The 21,327-nt window shown below is 45.4% G+C and overlaps 1 protein-coding gene across 2 annotated transcripts; it reads left to right on the forward strand.

The window, feature by feature from the left end:
* The first annotated feature begins 226 nt into the window (after nt 1-226).
* Nucleotides 227-20,233, forward strand: LOC128344642 (zinc finger protein 501-like). Of its 2 annotated transcripts, XM_053295212.1 has the most exons (6): nt 227-335; nt 2,112-2,636; nt 6,734-6,857; nt 8,081-8,163; nt 8,391-8,517; nt 17,258-20,233. In XM_053295212.1, the coding sequence occupies exons 2-6, from the start codon at nt 2,223-2,225 to the stop codon at nt 18,412-18,414; spliced, it is 1,905 nt and encodes a 634-aa protein (XP_053151187.1). In that variant the 5' UTR covers nt 227-335; nt 2,112-2,222; the 3' UTR covers nt 18,415-20,233. The 2 variants fall into 2 exon arrangements, with proteins under 2 accessions (XP_053151187.1, XP_053151188.1); XM_053295213.1 differs by lacking the exons at nt 227-335; nt 6,734-6,857 and having other exon boundaries at nt 2,410-2,636.
* The last annotated feature ends 1,094 nt before the right edge of the window (nt 20,234-21,327 follow it).

Consider the following 21,327-nt stretch of genomic DNA (forward strand, 5'->3'; position numbering starts at 1 on the left):
AACTCCACTCACCCCAAAGGCCAGCCCCTTGGGAACAAAGGCAGGCGCGGGCGATATTCCTACAAGGAGGAGTGCTGCGGTGCGAGCTCTACCTGCGCTCTGGCACTTGCTCTGCTGCACAAGCCTCCAAGTCTGCGCTGAGCTCTGACGTTTGCAGGGACAAGGCAAGCGGAGGGTTAAAGGGAGAGAGAGAGAGAGAGAGAGGAGTCCTAGAGCGGCCCGGAAGGCATTGTACTGGATACTGGGAGGATCCCCCCCCATGCCCCCACCGGAGAGGAGCCTTGGCTGTTCCCCTTTGCCAGCATCAGCACCAGCAGCCGCGGCGGGGAGACCTGGTGAATGCAAAGGGCATGCGGGCTGTTGCAGGGAGGGCAATGCGAGGCGGGTGGCGGTGGGGCTGAGAAGGGGGCTCCGGAGTGTTGGCAGGGTGAGGATGGGGGTGGGGAGAGATTCTTGCTGCCCGCTGCCCCGATGTGCCCACTGGGGAGCTGCTGTCTCACCCCCCCCCCCCCCCCCCACACACACACACAAGCACGCAGTCTCAGCCTGTGAGCCCTGAAGCGAGGCATAGTCACTGTCAGGCTATTAGCAAGCGGGTGCCCAGAGTGCAAAACTAGAGACAGCAGCCAGAGGGGCCCGAGCAGAGGCGTCTCGGGGGTGAAGCCAGAGGGGCGGTCTACATTCATAAGTGGGCATTTGCAAGACTGTGCACAACACGTATGGGTTGGGGGTGGCCTAGGATTTCCCAAAGCAATGAGCATGTGGAAGTGGGTGCCAGGCAGAAACGTTGGGAGTGGACACCCGAGAAGCTTCGGTGGGGATGCCCAGGTAATGGATAGGGAGAAAAAGCAGAAGGGTAGCTCCATGTGGGTCGAGTCTGGAGGGAGAAAGCAAGAGGTCTTACATACAGACACACACGTAGGTCACCCCCAAGCCATTGTAAGATGTTATGTTGTACAAGTGTACAGATGCTTGTACACATGTTGTCTAAATGTATTTATTTATCTGGCATATTTCTGTACCGTCCCAGATGCATATCTCTAGTGGTTTGCACAAGGAAGGCGGCCCTTGAATTAGGAAGGGGAAGTGAGATGTGGCTTTATGCCCTACCCCACATTGAACTCTGAGACGCCCATTGTCTAAATGTATTTATTTATCTGGCATATTTCTATACCATCCCATATGCAAATCTCTAGGTGGTTTGCACAAGGGAGGTAGCCCTAGAATCAGAAAGGGGAAGTGAAATATGCCCTACCCCACACTGACACCCATACCCATCAATTCCTTTGCTTAGCCTGGAGGTCCTGATGGTGGAATCCTATAGGATCCTTCAGGTTCTTCAATCCAGACAGCCATTTGGAATCCTTGGAACTGCTTTCAAATGGGTTTACCCTTGTTGTTTTGTTAGAGGGGAAAAACCTTGGTTGCTAGCTAGCATCACACGCTTGTTTCCAAAACCCCTTTCAGCTATAAGAATGCAACTTACTGGCCCTGTGCAGAACATCTGTGCACTAGGACTTTATTGTTCTCCTTAAAGTCCCACCACAGCCCCTGCTTTATTGCTCAGTGTATGCCACCCCACTAGCAACCACCCCTCCCCTCCCCTCCCTTCCCCTCCATCATTTCAAGCCATCCCACTCGGAGCCAACCCCTCCTCTCCACTCCCCTACTCTCAGCCACTCCTTTTGTAGCCACCCTCTTCCCTCCACCACACTCAGCCATGCCACTCATGGCCACCCCTCCCCTCCCCCATTTGCAGCCACCCCACTCGCAGCCACCCGCTCCCCTCCACTCCCCCACTCTCTCAGCTCGCCCAAACCGCTCACTCCCTCAGCTTCAGACACCAGCCTCTGATGCCCTGCCAAGTTTCCTCACAAGGAGGATGGCCAAGCCAGGGCGGGAGAGAGTACCGAGGAGGCCTCAGAGGCCGGAGGTTGGAGCTGAGGGAGTGAGTGAGTGATGCTGCTGCTCTTTCTTCTGCCCTCCTGCTCCTCCTTGGCAGCAGCTACCCCCTCGCAAGATGTGCCATGTACCACTGGATTTGTTACATGCCTCCTAAGGCTTTTATATATAAAGAAGATACTGCAGTGTGTAATGTGTTGCTTTGGCAGGACTGAAGAGCTCCATCTGCCTGGTTAGTCCTTGCTTTAAGAGAGAAACTTACCAAAGAGCAAGGAGATCTTGCAGTATTCCTGGAAGCTGCCTTGGAGGGCAGAGCAGAGATGGAAAAGGAACACTCGGCTGGCCCTGAAGCAGGAAGGGACCCTCTTGCCAAACAGACTAAGAGCAGTGAGCAACTCTGGGAAAGAACCGTGCAGGAGATGCTGGGTGAGGATGCCACCAGCTCAGCTGCAAAGTCCTGCAGCCTCAGACAGTTCTGTTATCTGGAGACTGAGGGACCCCGAGAACTTTGCAGCCAAATCCACAGTCTTTGCTGTCAGTGGCTGAAGACAAAAAAGCACTCAAGGGCTCAGATCCTAGACCAGGTGGTTCTGGAGCCGTTCCTGACCATGCTTCCCTCGGAGATGGAGAGCTGGGTCAGAGAATGTGGAGCAGAGACCAGTTCCCAGGCAGTGGCCCTGGCAGAAGGTTTCCTCCTGAGCCAAGCAGAGGACAGGAAGCAGGAAGAGCGGCAGGTGAGAACATCTCTTTCATCCAGGTACCTCCCAGGGGCCGAAAATACATGTGAAGCTATCCTAGACATCCCCACTGTTAGCTCATTTTGGGACAGGGGTGGTATTCTAGAAAGACATTTCAAGCTTTTTTCTTTTGACTGCACCATACCTGAATGATGATTCTGAGATATTAATATGCCATCTTTTGATTAAAAATCCAGAAGGTCGCTAACAAAATTTGTGTTAACATAGCTGTAAAAGTAGAAATCAGTTGGGACAAAAATGCAGTGGCCACAGCTAATAGACCCATATAATCTACCACTGTCTTCAACAGTCTCAGACTAGGGGTGTACATGGATCCGGTTCCGTGCACACCTGGGAGGCTGGAGGTGGTGGCTTTAAGGTGTGGGGAGGGTGTTCTTACCTCCCCTGCTGCCCTTCCCCCTCTGGTGCTGTTCTGAAAAGCGCTGGTGCAGGGCAACTGTACTCCCTCTTGCCACACTGGTCAGCATGAAGCCAGAAGTGGCACATGTGCGCGGGGGTTCCGAACCTGTTTGGCGTTCCTTCAATGGAATGCTGAACAGGTTCATGCACATCCCTACCCAAGACCCTCTGAAATAAATCTGCTTTTGCCTTGTGCCTAAAAGTCAAGAGAGATAGAGCCGCCACCATCTTGGAGCCACTAGTGAGAGGGCCCTGTCCAAGGAGTAATGGAATGAAGGTTTTGCTTACTCTAAAATTTCAAATAGAAAATACTGGCTTGTATTTATGTTTGAGCCACCTAATGGCATGCCACCTTAAGTGGCGCAGCAGGGAAATGCTTGACTAACTTAATGCTTGAGAGCCGGCGTGGTGTAGTGGTTAGAGTGCTGGACTAGGACCAAGGGGACCCGAGGTCAAATCCCCATTCAGCCATACTAGCTGGGTGACTCTGGGCCAGTCACTTATCTCTCAGCCTAACCTACTTCACAGGGTTGTTGTGAGGAGAAACTTAAGTATGTAGTATACCGCTTTGGGCTCCTTGGAGGAAGAGCGGGATATAAAATGTAATAAATAACAAGCAGAAGGTTGCCAGTTCGAATTCCTGCTGGTACAATATCAGGTAGCAGCGATATAGGAAGATGCTAAAAGGCATCATCTCATACTGCATAGGAGGAAGCAATAGTGAACCCCTCCTGTATTCTACCAAAAAGAAAACCACAGAGCTCTGTGGGCACCAGGAGTTGAAATCGACTTGACAGCATACTTTCCCTTTACCTTACATAATGGCACAGCTGGAAATGACCTGCCTAGCAAGCATGTGGTTGCCAGTTCGAATCCCTGCTGGTATGTTTCCCAGACTATGGGAAGCACCTTTAATGGGCAGCGGCAATATAGGAATGTCATCTCATACTGCACGGGAGATGGTAATGGTAAACCCCTCCTGTATTCTACTAAAGAAAAACCATAGGGCTCTGTGGTCACCAGGAGTCGACACCAACTCAAGGACACATTTTACCTATTTATGTTTGACGTAAGGTATAGGGTTGTGCTGGAGATTTTCTTTCACCGTTTTTCAGAAACATATATACAGTTAACACGTACACAAAGATCAATAATAATTAAAAATTCACAATTCATCAAATTACAAAAACAATTAGATATTTCTAAATATGTACAAACCTCTATGTAATGCTTCTTTATCGCAATAGATCCATTTGATCCATAGAAAAAAAATCAGTTTTTAAACATTATTATACAATATACTTAGCCTACATTCTTTCTGGTCTCTCATATATCCCGTAATCCTACTTCTGAAAATAAAATTTAAAAATGGTAACAATGCTACTAGAAAAATATTCATATGACTCGGATTTAAGGTTGCCTTGCCACGTTCAGACAATTTGTACTCCAAAAGATTCCACATTTTTATCCAACAGCCAGATCCCAACACTGTATCTAAATCTAATTTCCACTCTTTCATGTAATTATGGTCTTTTCTGTTCCACTTACATGTATTTAATATTTTGTAAAGGGCCTTTTGAATAGGAAATATTATATACGGTATATATTTCCAAATCCATTGGTTTTCTACCCATCACAGAAGTTTTCCGACTTTATTCTGTAACACAAACATTGTTATAGTGTGAATTCTCCTTAACCATGACAGCATTAATTTTGAACATTGCAACAAATCTTTTTTAACTAGAAAAAAGAGCTTGTTGTAATTATTTCCTTGTTGACTCTTTCTTTCAAGTCATCATATATGTTAACACATGAAAATTCTAATTTTGAATCGTTTATCTTAAAATCTGAAGCCTTTTGAAAGCAGAACTGTATTTTAGTTATACTCTTCAAACCATCCTTTAGGTTTGTGGTGAAAGACATCACCATTGTCTGCTGATAAACTGAACACATTTCTGAGATTTCCTATTTTTACTCCTTTAAAAAGTATTGTCTAATCTAAATCTGTTAGGTGTCCTGTTGATGAAGCAAAAAGGATTGCAGATAAAGGACAACCTTGGCGGGTTCCTCTTGATATTTTGAAGACAGTTGAATGAAAGTTATTTACTTTCATATGAGCTTTTGAATTTGTGTATAAGAATTTTAAAATGTTCAGGAATCTTTCCCTCAAATTCGTTTTACTGAACAATTCAGATTGGTAAGAGATTTCTAATATCTCAAAAGTCATTTCAACCCCTAATGAGAAGAGCATCAAAGTTTTGTTCTTCTGATGTCTGTCTGGGATGAAGTCACTTTGGTCTGGAATGGATGTATATGATCTTCAATAAAATGGTCCAAGCTCATAGCCAAAATAGATGTCTATAACGTTGCATCCTGATTCAAAAGTGAAATCAGTCTATAAGATTCTGAATTTAGAGGAAGAGATTTCTCTCCTTCACACAGAGCTACATAAAGCAATCTTCCATCCAGTAAGATCAGTAAAGTCACCCTAACTGACCTGAACTGTCACTGACTCCTGTCACTGATTGTCTCCTGATTGTAGACAATCTACCCAACAAAGTAATAAAGGGTCTCTATAAAATTACCTAAAAACATAGAATAGTGAGTAGAAGAAGCTAAAAGTTAAGACTATGAACATAAAACTATCTGTAAAAATTAATCAACACTGATATCAGAATGATACTGAGTATAAAGGGGGTGAGACAGCAAAATTGTGTGCCTAATACAGAATGGTGTTAAATCTCATTCCATATTGTGTTCTATACTATGTAAGGCATCAGCACATCCAAGAAGAGGATGCAACATACATACAGGCTCTAAAGTGTTTAGTTCTTATTAAACTCTAAATGGGTTTTGCTAGCTATGAGACAGAACTTGGCCACATTATAGGATCTAAAGTCATTCTGATCTGTTGAGGAAATTAAGATTTAAGAAGTCAGTACAGCCTGGATATGCGCTAATATATGGGGAGATAAGCTTGTGCCGAAAGTCACAATTCTAAAACAGAACAATCCCCCATTTGGTTACATCTCCCCCCACCTCCCCTTTTCTCAAGTGGAACACTGATCCTTCTCCAAAATCAGATCAGTGTGCAACAATCCTTAGGAAATGAGGAGAATAAGCGTTCTGTCAAATAGATTGGAGGAAGGTTTTGTACTGAATGTAGCAGAGGCAGAAAAAGGGCTGTGGGGATTCCATATGCAGATTGAGTGAGAGAGAGTCTGGGACCATCAAGGTCAGTTGGGGGTGAGACTGTTTCTGGTTGGAAGATGTGCTTGATTGTCGTTCTTTGAGAAGAAGAAAGTGTGGTATTTATTTCAGACAGGAATAAATCCTTGGTGGTGGTAGTGGTTTTATCCTGGGCTGGGTGGCATACTGCATTGTCAGTTTCCATCTGAAGATAGAATTGTTGTGCCCAGACAACACAGCTACCCTGAGAGGCTCGAGGGCTCAAGGTGAGGACTGAAAGTTTCCACAAGTGGTGGCAGCAGCTGATTATTCCACCACTTTAAACTTTTCAAAATCTGATGGTGAGGCATTGCACAAGGCACCTGAGGGAAGCAGTGTCCTGAAGAAGATCTTAGTGCATGGGTAGGTTTATGTGAGGGAAAGCAGTCCAAAGGATAAACTATCTGCTAATCCCTCTCTCCATTCATTCCCTCTTTGTCCTTCAGGGCCAGAAGCCACCCAAAGTAGAAACTGATTTCTCGGTGGCAGAGATGGCTTCTTTGGACCATGGAGAGAGGAGACCATTCAGGTGGATCGTGCAAGCAAGTGAAGGAGGTGCCACCGAGCTGGGTAAGGAGTCCCAGGGTGAACTTGCCTACCTGCAGCTGGAAGGCTGGTTTCCTAGGAGGCTGCCTGCTGATCACATCCCCTTCCTTGGTAGATGCAAGAGCAGCAGTTTTCCTGGCCAGAGAGTTAATGAGGCATATTTTAACTTGATCTAATTTTCTTGAACATAGCCGATATTCATCAGCTGTTTTTACAGCCTCTTTGGAAACTTTTTGCGAGAAAGGACATTAAGGCAGCAGCTGAAGATGTGTTTATTCTCTGTGGCTTCAATATATTCTAGTTTTAGTCTTTGCACAGTGGTTGATTGAATTTCTATTTGCTGTATTTTTAACTTTTTAATAACCTTTATGTGGTTGTCCTAAAATGTGGTGTTAATCATCTTGGGACTGAAAAGTAGGGTCGAGAAATGTGTATACAGGAAAACCCCATTTTTCGTTGCAGTTCCATTCCGGGGCAGATAGTGAATTGGCAGATAATGGAGCTTTAGGGCTATCGGAATTGGGGATTAGGTTCCCGGACTGGCCAAAATTACCCCCAAATATCACCAGACTCCCCCAAAATCAGTAAAGGTAAACTGTGCTGTCAAGTCGATTTCAGCTCTTGGCGCCCACAGAGCCTGGTGGTTGTCTTTGGTAGAATACAGGAGGGGTTGACCATTGCCTCCTCCCACACAGTATGAGATGATGCCTTTCAGCATCTTCCTATATTGCTGCTGCCTGATATGGGTGTTTTCCATATTTTGGAAACATACTAGTGGAGATTCGAACCAGCAACCTTCTGCTTGATAGTCAAGCATTTCCTGCTGCGCCACTTAAGGTGGTCCAAAACCAGTAAATGGGCCAAATAAAGAGCCCTATTGTGATCAAGAGTCACCCCTGAGCAAAAACGACACCAAATATCAGCCTACAATTGCGCTCCCCCGGCCCTGCTTTTTTGATAGTAAATGAGCCATAAAATCACTCTGAAACACAAAATGGTGTCCGGAAATAACCTCCAAGGTCATTTCTGGCCATCCCAACAGGCAGATAGGCAGGTGTAACCTCCCCCCCACCCTTCCCCTGCCCTGCATATACTGAGGCCAGGTGTCGATTACCTGACTGCAGATATGTGAAACTGTGGGTGTTGCACCTCCGATTAACAAGGTTCTCCTGTACTACATAAAACCAAGCAATGTGAGAGAGGTCTCTTGAGTGATGATCAGGCATCTGTTTTGGTCTACTTCACAGGTGATGAAGTCGCACTGGTTATTCCATCCAGGCCTTCTCCTCTATCTGGGAGAGCAGAAACAGCCTCTGTGCAACTGGACCAGGTAGGGGAAGGTTCATGCAGGAGAAGAGGGGAGCACTGCCTGGGGGCCTCTATCCCCTGCGTACATCTCTGGGTCTTAAAGAATCCATCTCTCTCTCTGCTGCTGCTCAGACTCTCCAAGTCACCCATTTGGGAAGCTTTGGGCCCCGGAGGACAATTTCCAGGCACTGCACCTTTGCTCCTTTCTTGGATTGCTGCATTAGTGACAATGTTTCTTTCTTCTTTCAGGGTCCAGTGACCTTTGAGGATGTGGCTGTGTGTTTCAGGAAGGAGGAGTGGGCTCTGCTGAATCCAGACCAACGGGCTCTGCATTCAGAAGTCATGGAGGAGATCTGTGGGCATCTGGCATCTCTGGGTAAGGCCTCTCCTTCCCTTTGCTGCTGCTGTTGATCTGCAACAGTGAACTAGAGGTCTGTGGTTGAGGACATCATTGGTGGCTTCCCAGCTTTTGTATGCACAAGGCCATATATTTACATTAGCAGCAGTGTTCCCTGTAACAGGGGTTCCCAGATGTTGTTGACTACATGGATGGGGCTGATGGCAGTTGTAGTCAACAACATCTGGGAACCCGTTACATGGAACCATGTTCAGCACAGCAATTCCCTCACCTCATAATCTTGGAGTGCCTTTCTTTCCCTCTTCTGTGTCTGATCCTGGCACATATGTATGGGATCTGAACCTTCTCCGATTTCTGTAAGGTCTATTTCCCTACTGTCATCTATGCATTAAGTGCACATTTAAGGAACCCCAGGCCCATTCCTCATTATGAGGCAGAATTTCCTTGGAGGTTTGAAAGGGCACGCACCTATTTCCTGGATCAAACCGCCATCCTCCTCACCCCTCACTTCCAATGCTAAGAACAACTCTGCTGGATCAGGCCTAAGGCTTACCTAGACCAGGCTAGACTAGTGCTTAATCTATCCTGGATTTATTGGATTCAGCAGACCTCTTCAAATGTTACGAGTGCCCTGGGCACTCACGCTTACAGTGGGCAAAAGTGAGATGAAGTCACGCCACCCCACTGTCAATCACCCCCTTGTGCCAACCATTATGGTTATGGTTAGCATGATTGTGGTGATTCTGAAAGCCAACCAGGTTGCAGATCACAATCATGCTTACAACACCCCCTTCAGATGGAAGGCGCTGTAACTGTGATGTCAGGACGAAGGTGTGATTGACAGCGGGGTGGCAGGCCATGCACCCCACTTTTGCCTGCTGTAACAGAGAACTCCTGGGGTGACAATATGAGGGCCGAAACAAAATGTGTTACCAGGCACGTGCTATCACCCTCCAGATCAAAATGATGAGAGTGACCTGGAGTTGGAGAAGCAGATCAGAGAGGTGTCAAAAAAAGACAGAGCTGTAATAATGGGTGACTTTAATCACCCACACATAGACTGGGTAAATTCATGTGTGGGTATAGACAGAGGCTAAATTTCTAGGGATACTAAATGATTGTGCCTTAGAACAGTTGGTCACAGAACCAGCCAGGGAGAAAGTGACCTTGGACAATCCTGAGTGGTGTTCAGGACCTGATGTGAGATGTCATAGTTATAGAACCTTTGGGAAATAGTGACCATAGTGTGATCCAATTCAGCTTATACAAGTAGAGCACTGCCAAGGAAGTCCAACACAGATGCTTTGGGCTTCAGAAGAGGAAACTTCTCAAAGACGTGGGGACTAGAAAAAAGGAAGCTGAAAGGGAAAGTCAGAAGGGTCCGCTCACTTCAGAAAGCATAGAACTTATTCAAAACCACAACATTAGCTCAGTAAGTTGGACCATATATCAAGAAGGAGGAAAGGTACTACCAAGTGCAGGAGGACACCAGCATGGCTAACAAGTAGAGTCAGAGAAGCTTTGGAAGAGAACAGAGAGGAACATAAACTCTGGCAAAGGAAATGCACGGAATCTCTATGAGATCCAAAAAGAGAGGTTGAGGAACATATTGCTAGAAGTGTCAAGGGGAATAAGAAAAAGTTCTTTAAAAATATCAGAAGCAGAAAACCTGCCAGGGAGGCAGTTGGCCCCTTAGATGATGAGGGAATGAAAGGGATTATTAAAGAGAATAAGGAGATTGCAGAGAAGCTGAATGAGTTCTTTGCATCTGTCTTCACCGTGGATGATACTGGCCATATACCCGCTCTGGAACTGAGCTTCTCAGGCTTGAAGGCTGAAGAACCGGGCCAAGTTGAGGTGACAAGAAAGGATGTTCTAAACGGTTTTGAAAAACTAAAAATTAACAAATCACCAGTGTCAAATAGCATCCACACAAGAGTTCTGAAGGAACTCAAATGAGAAATGGCTGACCTCCTTCCAAGAATATGTAACTTACTAGCGACCCTGCACAGAGCATCTGTGCGCTTTGTGGGGCCTGCGGTTACCTCTTCCCCCCCACCTTCTGCCCCAGTCTCCACTTCTCCTTTCTTCCCCTCCAGCACTCCTGCCCCCCCTTTCTCCCCCCCCCCGCCCCGGGCCTTGCCTCCGCGGCTGGGCTGGGCCTGCTGCTGCCTCTGGCCTCTGTGGCCAGGCCTGCCGCTGCCGTGGTGACAAATCCTCCTGGGTGTGCCTCAGCCAATCAGGCCCGTCCACTGCCCAGCCAATCAGCTGGGCGCTGGAATGCACATTCCAAGGCACACCCAGGAGAATTAAATATATAGATCCTTACAATCAGGCTCTGTACCAGAGGACTGGAAAGCAGCTTGTGTGACATAGATTTTCAAAAAGGGGCCGGGAGGGGGGTGTCCAGGAAATTACAGGCCAATTACTGTAACATCTGTGCCAGGTAAATTGATGGAAAGTGTTCTCAAAGATAAAATTGTTAAGCATATAGAAGAACAGTCCCTGTTGAAGGAGAACCAGCATGGCTTCTGCAAGGGCACGTTTTGCCTCACCAACCTTTTGGAGTTCTTTCTGAGTATCAACAGGAGTGTGGATAAAGGTGGTTCGGTTGACGTATACTTGGACTTCGAAAAAGCTTTTGACGAAGTTCCCCACCAAAGGCTCTTGAGTGAACTTAGCAGTCAAGGGATAAGGGAAGAGGTTTATGTGTGGATTGGTAACTTGTTACAGGAATAAATGGACAGTTTTCACAATGGAGGGAAGTAAGAAGTGGGGTCCCCCAACATACATACTGGGATCAGTGCTTTTTAATTTGTTCTTAATGATCTAGAACTGTGGTTCCCAATCTGGGTTCACCCAGATGTTGCTGATGGGAATTGTAGTTCACCTAGGTTGGGAATCACTGATCTAGAAGTTGGGATAAGCAGCAAAGTGGCCAAATTTGCAGATGACACTAAACTATTTAGGGCAGTGAAATCTACAACAGGTTCGGTGGAATTCCAAAAGGATCTCTTCAAAATGGAGAGTGGGTGACAAAATGGAAAATACAGGTGAAACTTGGAAAATTAGAATATCGTGCAAAAGTCCATTAATTTCAGTAATGCAAATTAAAAGGTGAAACTGATATATGAGACAGACGCATTACATGCAAAGCGAGATAAGTCAAGCCTTAATTTGTTATAATTGTGATGATCATGGCGTACAGCTCATGAAAACCCCAAATCCACAATCTCAGAAAATTAGAATATTACATGGAACCAAGAAGACAAGGATTGAAGAATAGAACAATATCGGACCTCTGAAAAGTATAAGCATGCATATGTATTCACTACTTGGTTTGGGCCCCTTTTGCAGCAATTACTGCCTCAATGCGGCGTGGCATGGATGCTATCAGCCTGTGGCACTGATGAGGTATTATGGAAGACCAGGATGCTTCATTAGCGGCCTTCAGCAATTCTGCATTGTTTAGTCTCATGTCTCTCATCCTTCTCTTGGCAATGCCCCATAGATTCTCTATGGGGTCGGGTCAGGCGAGTTTGCTGGCCAATCAAGCACAGTACACTGTATACTTTTCAGAGGTCCGATATTGTTCTGTTCTTCAATCCTTGTCTTCTTGGTTCCATGTAATATTCTAATTTTCTGAGATTGTGGATTTGGGGTTTTCATGAGCTGTACGCCATGATCATCACAATTATAACAAATTAAGGCTTGACTTATCTCGCTTTGCATGTAATGCGTCTGTTTCATATATCAGTTTCACCTTTTAATTTGCATTACTGAAATTAATGGACTTTTGCACGATATTCTAATTTTCCGAGTTTCACCTGTATAGTTCAGTGTAAACAAGTGTAAAGTGATGCATACTGGGGCAAAAAACCGCCCAGCTTCACATCAGAGCTGTCCGTGACTGACTACAAGAAAGATCTTGGGGTCCATGTGGACAGCTCATTGAAAGTGTTGACTCAGTGTGTGGCAGCTGTGAAAAAGGCCAATTCCATGCTAGGGATCATTAGGAAGGGGATTGAAAATTTATTTATTTGTTTGTTTGTTCGATTTCTATACCGCCCTTCCAAAAATGGCTCAGGGTGGTTTACACAGAGAAATAATAAATAAATAATATGGATCCCTGTCCCCAAAGGGCTCACAATCTTAAAAGAAACATTAGACACCAGCAACAATCACTGGAAGTACTGTGCTGGGGGTGGATAGGTCCAGTTACCCTCCCCTTGCTAAATAAAAGAGATTCACCACGATACTTTGCCAAATTAGCAGTCCATATAGTCATAGATCTTCAACTTTGAGTCCATACACTGTTCTGAGAAAAGGTGCCTCTCAGATGCTGTGTTCCCAGCCACTCTGCATGTGCTCTAGAGACACCTCAGAGTCAAAGGAACTGAACAGTACCATTTGGGGACTCTCTCTCTGTTCCTTTGGTGAGATATAGCAATTTCTTGGCAGAGATATGAGAGAGACACAGATGGCAAAGTCTTTTAAATAACTAACAAAGAGTTTTTACAATGAAAAAAGAGCTGGCAAGTGGTGTGTGTGTTGCCTTAATGATTAGCAATAACTAATACATAAAAACTGCCACTAATTTCTTAACATTGTGAGAAAGGAAGAAAGGCAGAAGGGGGAGGAAAGGAAGTGGGGGGGGAAGAGATTAGGGATGGAAGTGGGAGGGGAGCTGCATTCCTCTAGGAAGGGTTGCGCTCATATTACCAGACTCCAGCAGCTGAGGTGTTGGCTGGAGGCTAGGACACGAGGCTGATTCTTGCTGGAGGCTGGCCACGGATGTTGAAGGGTCTCGGAACCGTTCGAGAGCATAGGTCCGGGTCGACACAGGAACAAGGAGAAATCCCGACCCTGAACTCTGCCCTTCAGCAGAGATCACAAACAGACTCAGTGCTGTAGATGAAGGCCAGGCTAACATCCGTCTCTTTGGATCACACTCTGCAGTGCCCATCCAAAGAGTCAAGAGTTCAAAGCCCAAGAAGCCCCCCATGATCTCTTGGTCTTCCTTTGGAGCCTTTTCTCTCACTCTGTCTTAGTGGGAAATTGCCCCTGCCCCTCCCTTTGGAGCATTGGTCTCTGCAGCTCTCCTTGAAGAGGGACAGCATGTTTATTGCTCTCTCTGGGTAGCTAAATACAGCATTATTGCCACTCCAAAGATGAGAGGAGGGGGTGGGAGAAAGGAAAAGGAAGAGGTGCAAACTAAACGTATTGATCCTTATTGACAACTATCTCTAACATCTCAGTGATACATAGCAATAGCAATAGCAATAGCACTTACATTTATATACCGCTCTATAGCCAGAGCTCTCTAGGCGGTTTACAATGATTTTAGCATATTGCCCCCAACATTCTGGGTACTCATTTTACCGACCTTGGAAGGATGGAAGGCTGAGTCAACCTTGAGCCCCTGGTCAGGATCGAACTTGTAACCTTCTGGTTACAGGGCGGCAGTTTTACCACTGCACCACCAGGGGCTTGACCGCTCCAGTTACATCACAGAAAAGCATTAATTGGCACGATTATTACAGAAACCTGGCCCGATGGCCTGAAGTTAGATCACAGTTTCAAAGGTCTCTATGTCAGCATTTCTACAGCATCTTTACCCCATTCCCAGAGACAAAAGTTCAGATTTCAGAACTCTTAAAAGAATCTCAAGCTCTACGAGTAGGCATAGTATCTGTCTTAGGTGTTACTCTAACTGTCCCTGATGCAGATTTAAGCTGGGCCAGTTTGGTGCACCACACGACATGATACTGAACACATAAGATGAAACGCAGGTCTAGGCACTATTGCTTATTCTTGGCTATACATGTGCTTATACTAAGTGTAATCTATTAAAAAGGAGAGCAATGGAAGGAGGGTGTGTCAAGGGGAAGTCAGGACAAAGAATATCAGAATGAAATCGGGTACAAAAGGGAGAAAGGTCAGCACAGAGATCTATAGGGACAGTCAGACATGGGACCCAGGCTAACTTGGGTCCCTAGAGTGACTGAGTTGGTCAGAAAACCAGAGGAAGGAACTGAATGGAGAAAGACAATGGGGGTCAGACTAGAAGACCACATTAGGGACTGGATGAACTGATGCCAGAGTTGAGGAAAGGGACTATTAATTGTGTATTATTTATTTTCCTAAGTAAACCGCTTTGAGAACTTTGGTTGAACAGCGGTATATAAATAATATTCGTAGCAGTAGTAGTAGCAGTAGACCGAGTCCATCTGAACTTCCAGATGAACTGTGAGTTGTGTTAAAGAGGGAACCTGAACAGTTCCCAGGTTCCAGAGGATCTGGAGAAGGAGAACAGGGATTGGTTGGACAAGCCCGATCAAGTTTGGACACACACATACTATAAGGAGAGGGGTGACGGAAGGGGAAGACAGACTGTGAGACACAACATTGTAGCAGAGAACAGGGCACTTTGACCTTTTTGGAGGGTTTAGGAAGCAAGGCATCAGAAAGCCCAGTCTCGGAAGGGTTTCAGGCACAAGAAAAGCACTGACAAGCTGGGTCTCGGAAGGGAAGGATGCTGGGGTGCGATGAAAAGTCCAGATGGGCAGAAATCTCAACAATGGTTCTCAAAGATTGTGCCATTTTGAAGGGGCAAGAGGCATATTCTCTAGGGTGAATTCTAGTGTCTGGAAAAATATCTAGTTAGTGATTGCCTGAGGGCACTTCCCGTGTGGGACAAAAAGAAAAATCAAGTGACAAAAAGTGAAAATTGAAAACTAAAAAGCATTAGACAGGAAATCTGCTAATCTGGGTGATGAAATCTGGGTTTTGGTAAGGACAGGAAAAGGTGATTTGATCATGATGTCCTAAACTTGTATCTGGAAAGCATCCTATTTGCTGTTGACTGTGTAATATGTCCCATTTTCTACATAAGCAAATCTCCATTAATTCTCTGGATAGAATAGAAGATGCTGTGAGATTTGCCACCCAGTAGCTACAATAGGCTGAATAAGCAGCACGTCAGCTTTAGAAAGCATACCAATATACAGAGTTAGTTCATTTTCATAGACATCCTATCTAACATTTGCCGGTTTTCACCACTGCTGCAAAGACCTTTCCTTGGGAGTGACTTGACAAGAGAGCAGACTCTGGATCTTGAATGGGATAGATCATGCTAGTGACTGATGGACCAGACCCAGAACAATTGTCTGTACAAAGCTTGCTCACAGGCAAGGGGAAGGGAAGTGTTCTGTTCAAGTGACTTGAAAAGCAGACAGGAGCAGGCAGCCATCTTGCCTGAGAACTTGAGGGAACAGTTGGGAAATGGCATATCGTTCTCGTGTGGTCGCAACAGAGAATTTTCCTGGGGGATTCTGATTTGCTCTACCGAAGAGGAGGCTTCTGAAAATGTATTAGCTAGTATTTCTAGGTTGGCTATGTCTATGAATGCAGCACTAGCACTCACTGCACTTAGCCAGAATGTCTAGTTTCTGTGGGTCCAGCTTTGCTGAAGCCTGCTCTTTTCAAAGACATCCATTCTCTCCACCCACTTGTACTAATTGTGGGAAAGGATGCCCATGCCGACGCTATCTTTGAAACAATTTAATTGTCAAAAATTCAGCTGACGAAATCTCCATTTTAGCTTTGTCCAGGTGACTAGTTCAAAGGCCTGAAACCTCAGGTGGGCACCAACAGAGTTGCAGGCTCTCTAGCTGCAGGGGATAAGCTAGTTGGGGACCCCATTGGGTCAAAAAGGCTGTGTATAGTTCCCAAGTGAGTCCAGTAAAATTCCCTGTTACTGGAAGCAGGATTGCTCCTGGGGATCTACCAAGATGATGAGAAGTTCCTCATAGATTTATCTTGGTATGCAGGACCCGACCAAGACCCATGGTGCACACTGCAAATTCTGCTCCCAGAGTGTTGTCCAAAACTACCAATATCAGTGGGTTCTTCCCTCCAAGAACAAGGCATCTTTCAACTGGATTTGAAGTTAGTTACAGATTCCCTGTGGGAAATGCAACTGGGGAACCCAACATTGATACAAGGAGTTGAACTTGCAGCTCTTGCTTGAAGTACACAGTTGCCAGAAACTGAAGGCTGGCATCAGTTCACTTGCCGTCTTGATGTGTGAAGGCACACAGTAAATATCTGGTAGTGACTCTGGGAACTGAAAGGGCAGGTTATGGTGATGGATCATTTAAGTCCAAACTGTGGGGAAGGGAGAGTCATTGTCATAGCAGGTTTCATAGAACCCACCAGCAGATAAAGCTGTTGTTGTTGTTGTTATTATTTACATTTTATATCCCGCTCATCCTCCAAGGAGCCCAGAGCAGTGTACTACATACTTAGGTTTCTCCTCACAACAACCTTGTGAAGTAGGTTAGGCTGAGAGAGAAGTTACTGGCCCAGAGTCACGCAGACAGTTTCATGGCTGAATGGGGATTTGAACTCGGGTCTCCCCAGTCCTAGTACAGCACTCTAGCCACTACACCACGCTGGCTCTCCAGTATGGTGTGCTCTGAGTGGCACTGAGCTTCCAAGGTGTGATTCAGAAGTCTTCCTGGCTCCCTTATTTTACATCCTACCTCTGGAGATTGAACCTGGGTATTTATACTTGTGGAGCACCTCAAAACCAATTCCACAATACCCCCCACCCTCAGGCTGACAGAGCCAATGGACAGGGGCTGATTTATACAAAAGGATCAGGTTCCCCAAGAGGTGGGAGGGATGGGTTTCTTCTGTAACTTGAGCTCTGTTTCTCCCTCACTGGGAGGCTCTCTTTATTTTATTCCTGCAGGTGATGTAGGGGTGAGTGAGAAAAAGGATGAATTGTGGAGGAGGAAAAAGGAAGGAAAATATATCTGGGAGAAGAAAGCTGCTGCTTCTGAATGCAATGATGTCCCTGAAATTCCAGTACAAACAAAGGACTGCAATGGAAATGGAAAGAATAAAAACCTTGAACGTGTAAAACTCATGAACGCAAGCCCTCATACACATCAAATAATTAATACAGATAAGAAAAAATATGAATGCTCAGAATACAGAAAGAAATTCAGCCGCAGGCAATATCGTACTTGCCATCAAAGAATCCAAACAGGAGAAAAACAATATCAATGCTCAGAGTGTGGGAAGAGCTTCCGTTGGAGAAGCGACCTTATTAAACATCAAAGAATCCACACAGGGGAGAAGCCATATCAGTGCTTGGTGTGTGGAAGGAGCTTCAATCAGAAGTCTACCCTTACCTCCCATGAAAGCATCCACACAAGGGAGAAACCATATCAGTGTTTAGAATGTGGAAAGAACTACAGCTACATCTCACAGCTTACTTGTCATCAAAGAATCCACACAGGGGAGAAGCCATATCAATGCTCAGAATGTGGCAAGAGCTTCCGTTGGAGAAGGGACCTTTTTAATCATCAAAGAATCCACACAGGGGAACAACCATATCAATGTTCAGTGTGTGGAAAGAGCTTCACTTACAACTCAAAACTTACTCGCCATCACAGAATCCACACAGGAGAGAAACCATATCAATGTTCTGTTTGTGGAAAGAGCTTCAGCGACAACCCAAAACTTACTCGTCATCAAAGAGTCCACACAGGAGAGAAACCATATCAATGTTCAGTGTGTGGAAAGAGCTTCCGCTACAGCTCACAAATTAATTCCCATCATTGTATCACCACAGGACCCAGGGAGAAACCATATCAATGCTCAGAATGCGGAAAGAGCTTTCGTTTGAGAATGCAACTTATTTATCATCAAAGAATCCACACAGGGGAGAAACCATACCAATGTTCAGTGTGTGGAAAGAGCTTCAGCCGCAACTCAAATCTTACTCGTCATCTCACAATCCACACAGGAGAGAAACCATATCAGTGCTTCACATGTGGAAAGAGCTTCAGCTGCAAATCCCAGCTTACTTGTCATCAAATAATCCACACAGGGGAGAAATGATATTGTTGCTCAGAATGTGGAAAGAACTTCAGGTACAGCTCACAACTTATTTGCCTTCCAATAATCCACACATGGGAGAAAGCATTGAATGCTCAGTATGTAGCTTCAACTGTGCCTCAGAGATAAAGAAACATCAAGAATTCCAGACATAGAAGAGAAACTACCAATGCTCATAATGTTGAAAGAACTTGAACAAGATAAGAACATAAGAATAGCCCTGCTGGATCAGGCCCAAAGCCCATCTAGTTCAGCATCCTGTTTCACACAGTGGTCCACCAGATGCCACTGGAATCCACAGGCAGGAGTTGAGGGCATGCCTTCTCTCCTGCTGTTACTCCCCTGCAACTGGTACTTCATGGAGGATTAGTGTGAGCAGAAAACTGAATTTAGTAAACAACAAAAAAATGCTTTAAGATTAGAGTTAGGAGGCTTGAAATGCTGGTTTGTGCTTTAAAAATTATTCAGGTTGCCTGTTAAGGTGCCCATCTTCACTTAGGTACCATTTAGCCTGTAAAAACGTGGAACAGTGTATATTATTTTGACTTTAGAGATGAGGCATACTTTCCCTTGGTCATTCAGCTTGTGCTTGGGCTGAAGTGGATCGGCCTAGGAAGAAATCTCATAGGTTTCGTTTCCCGCATGACTTGCTAGAGATACCCTAATGAATTTGTCCCTGATGCTTCAGTTCCTGTCCATCCACAGATGTTCATCTATGGTCACCTTAGACAGTTACACCTGATGGATTTTGTGTGATGCATCTTTTGAGAGTATCTTTTTTGCCAACACTTCCCCTCCCCTTAAGGGTTGTAGAATCAGTTTTTCAGTTGGAAATTACACTGTTTGTGAATTATTCTTGCTCCTTTATTTGGCTGAACTCTGAATGAAGTGGGAGCTGCCCAGTGTCTTCTCCTGTGCTTCCATCTTTTCCCCCCAGAGATGCCACCTCAGTTTGCTTTGTTTCTGAGTATCTCTTATTGCTGTATCAAATGTCTGTGGTGAGCCTGCCAGCACTCATGGAGTTAACTGAAAACAGGCACCAGCTGACCTTGATTTACAGCCTGGAGACACTAGCTCCTAACCAATCAGTCAACCAGGTGGGTGGGACATGAGGGCTCCTGGGGCTGCTGGAAGGAAGAGTGTGCCAAGGGAGAGAAATATGGAGGATGACCGTGTTCTCTCTCTAGGTGAGTCCTGCAGATTCTTGTGAGACGGAATTGCAGGGGTTTGATCTCACCAGGGTTTTGATGAGCCTCAAGGGGGGGAATGAAGTCAAGGTTTTGTGGCGTTGGAAGTTAGTGCAGGAGAAAGTATTTCTAGTAAGATTGTGTTAGAAGTTATTTTACTTTCTGTGTGTTGCTTTGCATTTCCTAAATACCTGTTCCTTACAGCTGAATAACTAAGATTAGTTACATGCCGCCTACAAAAAGATCTGGGCATTTGGAATACTTTTGTAACCAAGCTTAGCGTGTTCTAAGAGCAACCAAAAAGCTAAAGTTTCAGACCAAATAGACTGCAGCAACTGAAAAAACTGTTTCTCTCTTGCTCTTTTTTCAAACCCTCCTGGAGTGTTTGATTAACTCTCAAGCGGAGTGGGGGTAGTGAAGAAGAAGCTTCTAGTGCAAAACCTCTTCAACAGGGCTGCTCAGCCCAGCTACCCATAACTCTCACCACGTACGGGCATACCCAGGGTGGGGGAGAGTGGTTTTTTGTAATACTTTTGCCTATTAGCAAAGTGAAATGGGGATTTTTGATCACTGCTGTTCTCGTTAAGAAAAATTAATGTGTGATCTAGTGGCAGCAAATAAACTACCAGAGCCTTTTCCTTTGCCTTTCTGGTCTTAAAGGTTAAAGATTAAACCACTAGTCAGCTTCGAAAGAGATGTGACTCAGCTGATCAAGCCTTTCCTACTGAGCTAGCTGGTCAAGGCTAGTTGGTTGAGTTCATCAGTTACCTGGTTAGTCCGCTACATGGTTAATAGACCTTTATGATGTCTTTGGGTTCCACAGATCAGTCAAGAAAAAAAATGGTAATGGCTATATTATATCTTCTCTGTTTACAGGTGCTATTAAAGTTTCCAGGTTTGATAAAAGTTATTAAATGCTTGAGAAAGAATAAATCTGCAGTTCTTCCGATTGCTTTTAACATGTTTAACTGAGGTGTGCAGAACTGCTGTCAGCATGTATGACTCTGCAGGACTGAAACTGCCTTTCCAGCACAGGTTATTGGAGGAGTACATCTGGATACTGTGACAATTCATGCTACAATGATTGACAGAAGGCCATTGAGTGAGTTCATGACTTGCCCTCCAAAAGTGAGGCCTTAAGGAGTAAAGTCTTCTTCCTTTAGATCGAAACATACCCCAATACATGTAGATAAGTCAGATAAAGTATGCTGATTGGAGCTGAAATATTTTGCTCTTGATGGTTCTGCAGACCTGAGAGTTCAAGTTAGGAACAAGTCTGCTATCATCATAATCTATATATGTAATATGCTAAGGACATACATGGCACGTCCCACTCACACAGTGCTGAGGTAACAGCAGAATCACCATAGTGATTGGGCAGCGGGGGTTCCATATCCAGATAGGGAAGAAGAGTGGGTAGGGAGTGAGTGAGTGAGCGGCAGGGAGGGGGTGGGTGAGCAAGCGGTGAGAAGGGGGTGGGCGGGGGCAAGTGAATGTGGCAGGAAGGGTCGAGTGAGTGAGGGGCAAGCGAGTGGGCAAGGGAGGGGCACAGAGGGGGCAAGTAAGCAAGCGAGTGGTGGGGAGGGAGGAAGTGAGTGGTGGCGGGGAGGCTGCTGAGAGTGGGTGGCTGACAGCAATAAATTGGGCTGGGGCAGGCAGCACGGAGAGCAACAAAGTCCTGGCACACAAATGCTCTATGCGAGTTCAGCTAGTATAATCTTCTCTATAT

The sequence above is a fragment of the Hemicordylus capensis genome, chromosome 2 (genome assembly GCF_027244095.1).
Source record: "Hemicordylus capensis ecotype Gifberg chromosome 2, rHemCap1.1.pri, whole genome shotgun sequence".
Taxonomy (NCBI): Eukaryota; Metazoa; Chordata; class Lepidosauria; order Squamata; family Cordylidae; genus Hemicordylus; species Hemicordylus capensis.

What these genes read in the sequence shown, in the direction of transcription:
- LOC128344642 (XM_053295212.1), top strand. Translation starts at nt 2,223, where the DNA reads ATGGAAAAGGAACACTCGGCTGGCCCTGAAGCAGGAAGGGACCCTCTT. An exon ending in CCTCTGTGCAACTGGACCAG is followed by an intron (nt 8,164 to 8,390) that starts GTAGGGGAAGGT and finishes TTCTTCTTTCAG; the next exon opens with GGTCCAGTGACCTTTGAGGA. An exon ending in TGGGCATCTGGCATCTCTGG is followed by an intron (nt 8,518 to 17,257) that starts GTAAGGCCTCTC and finishes TTATTCCTGCAG; the next exon opens with GTGATGTAGGGGTGAGTGAG.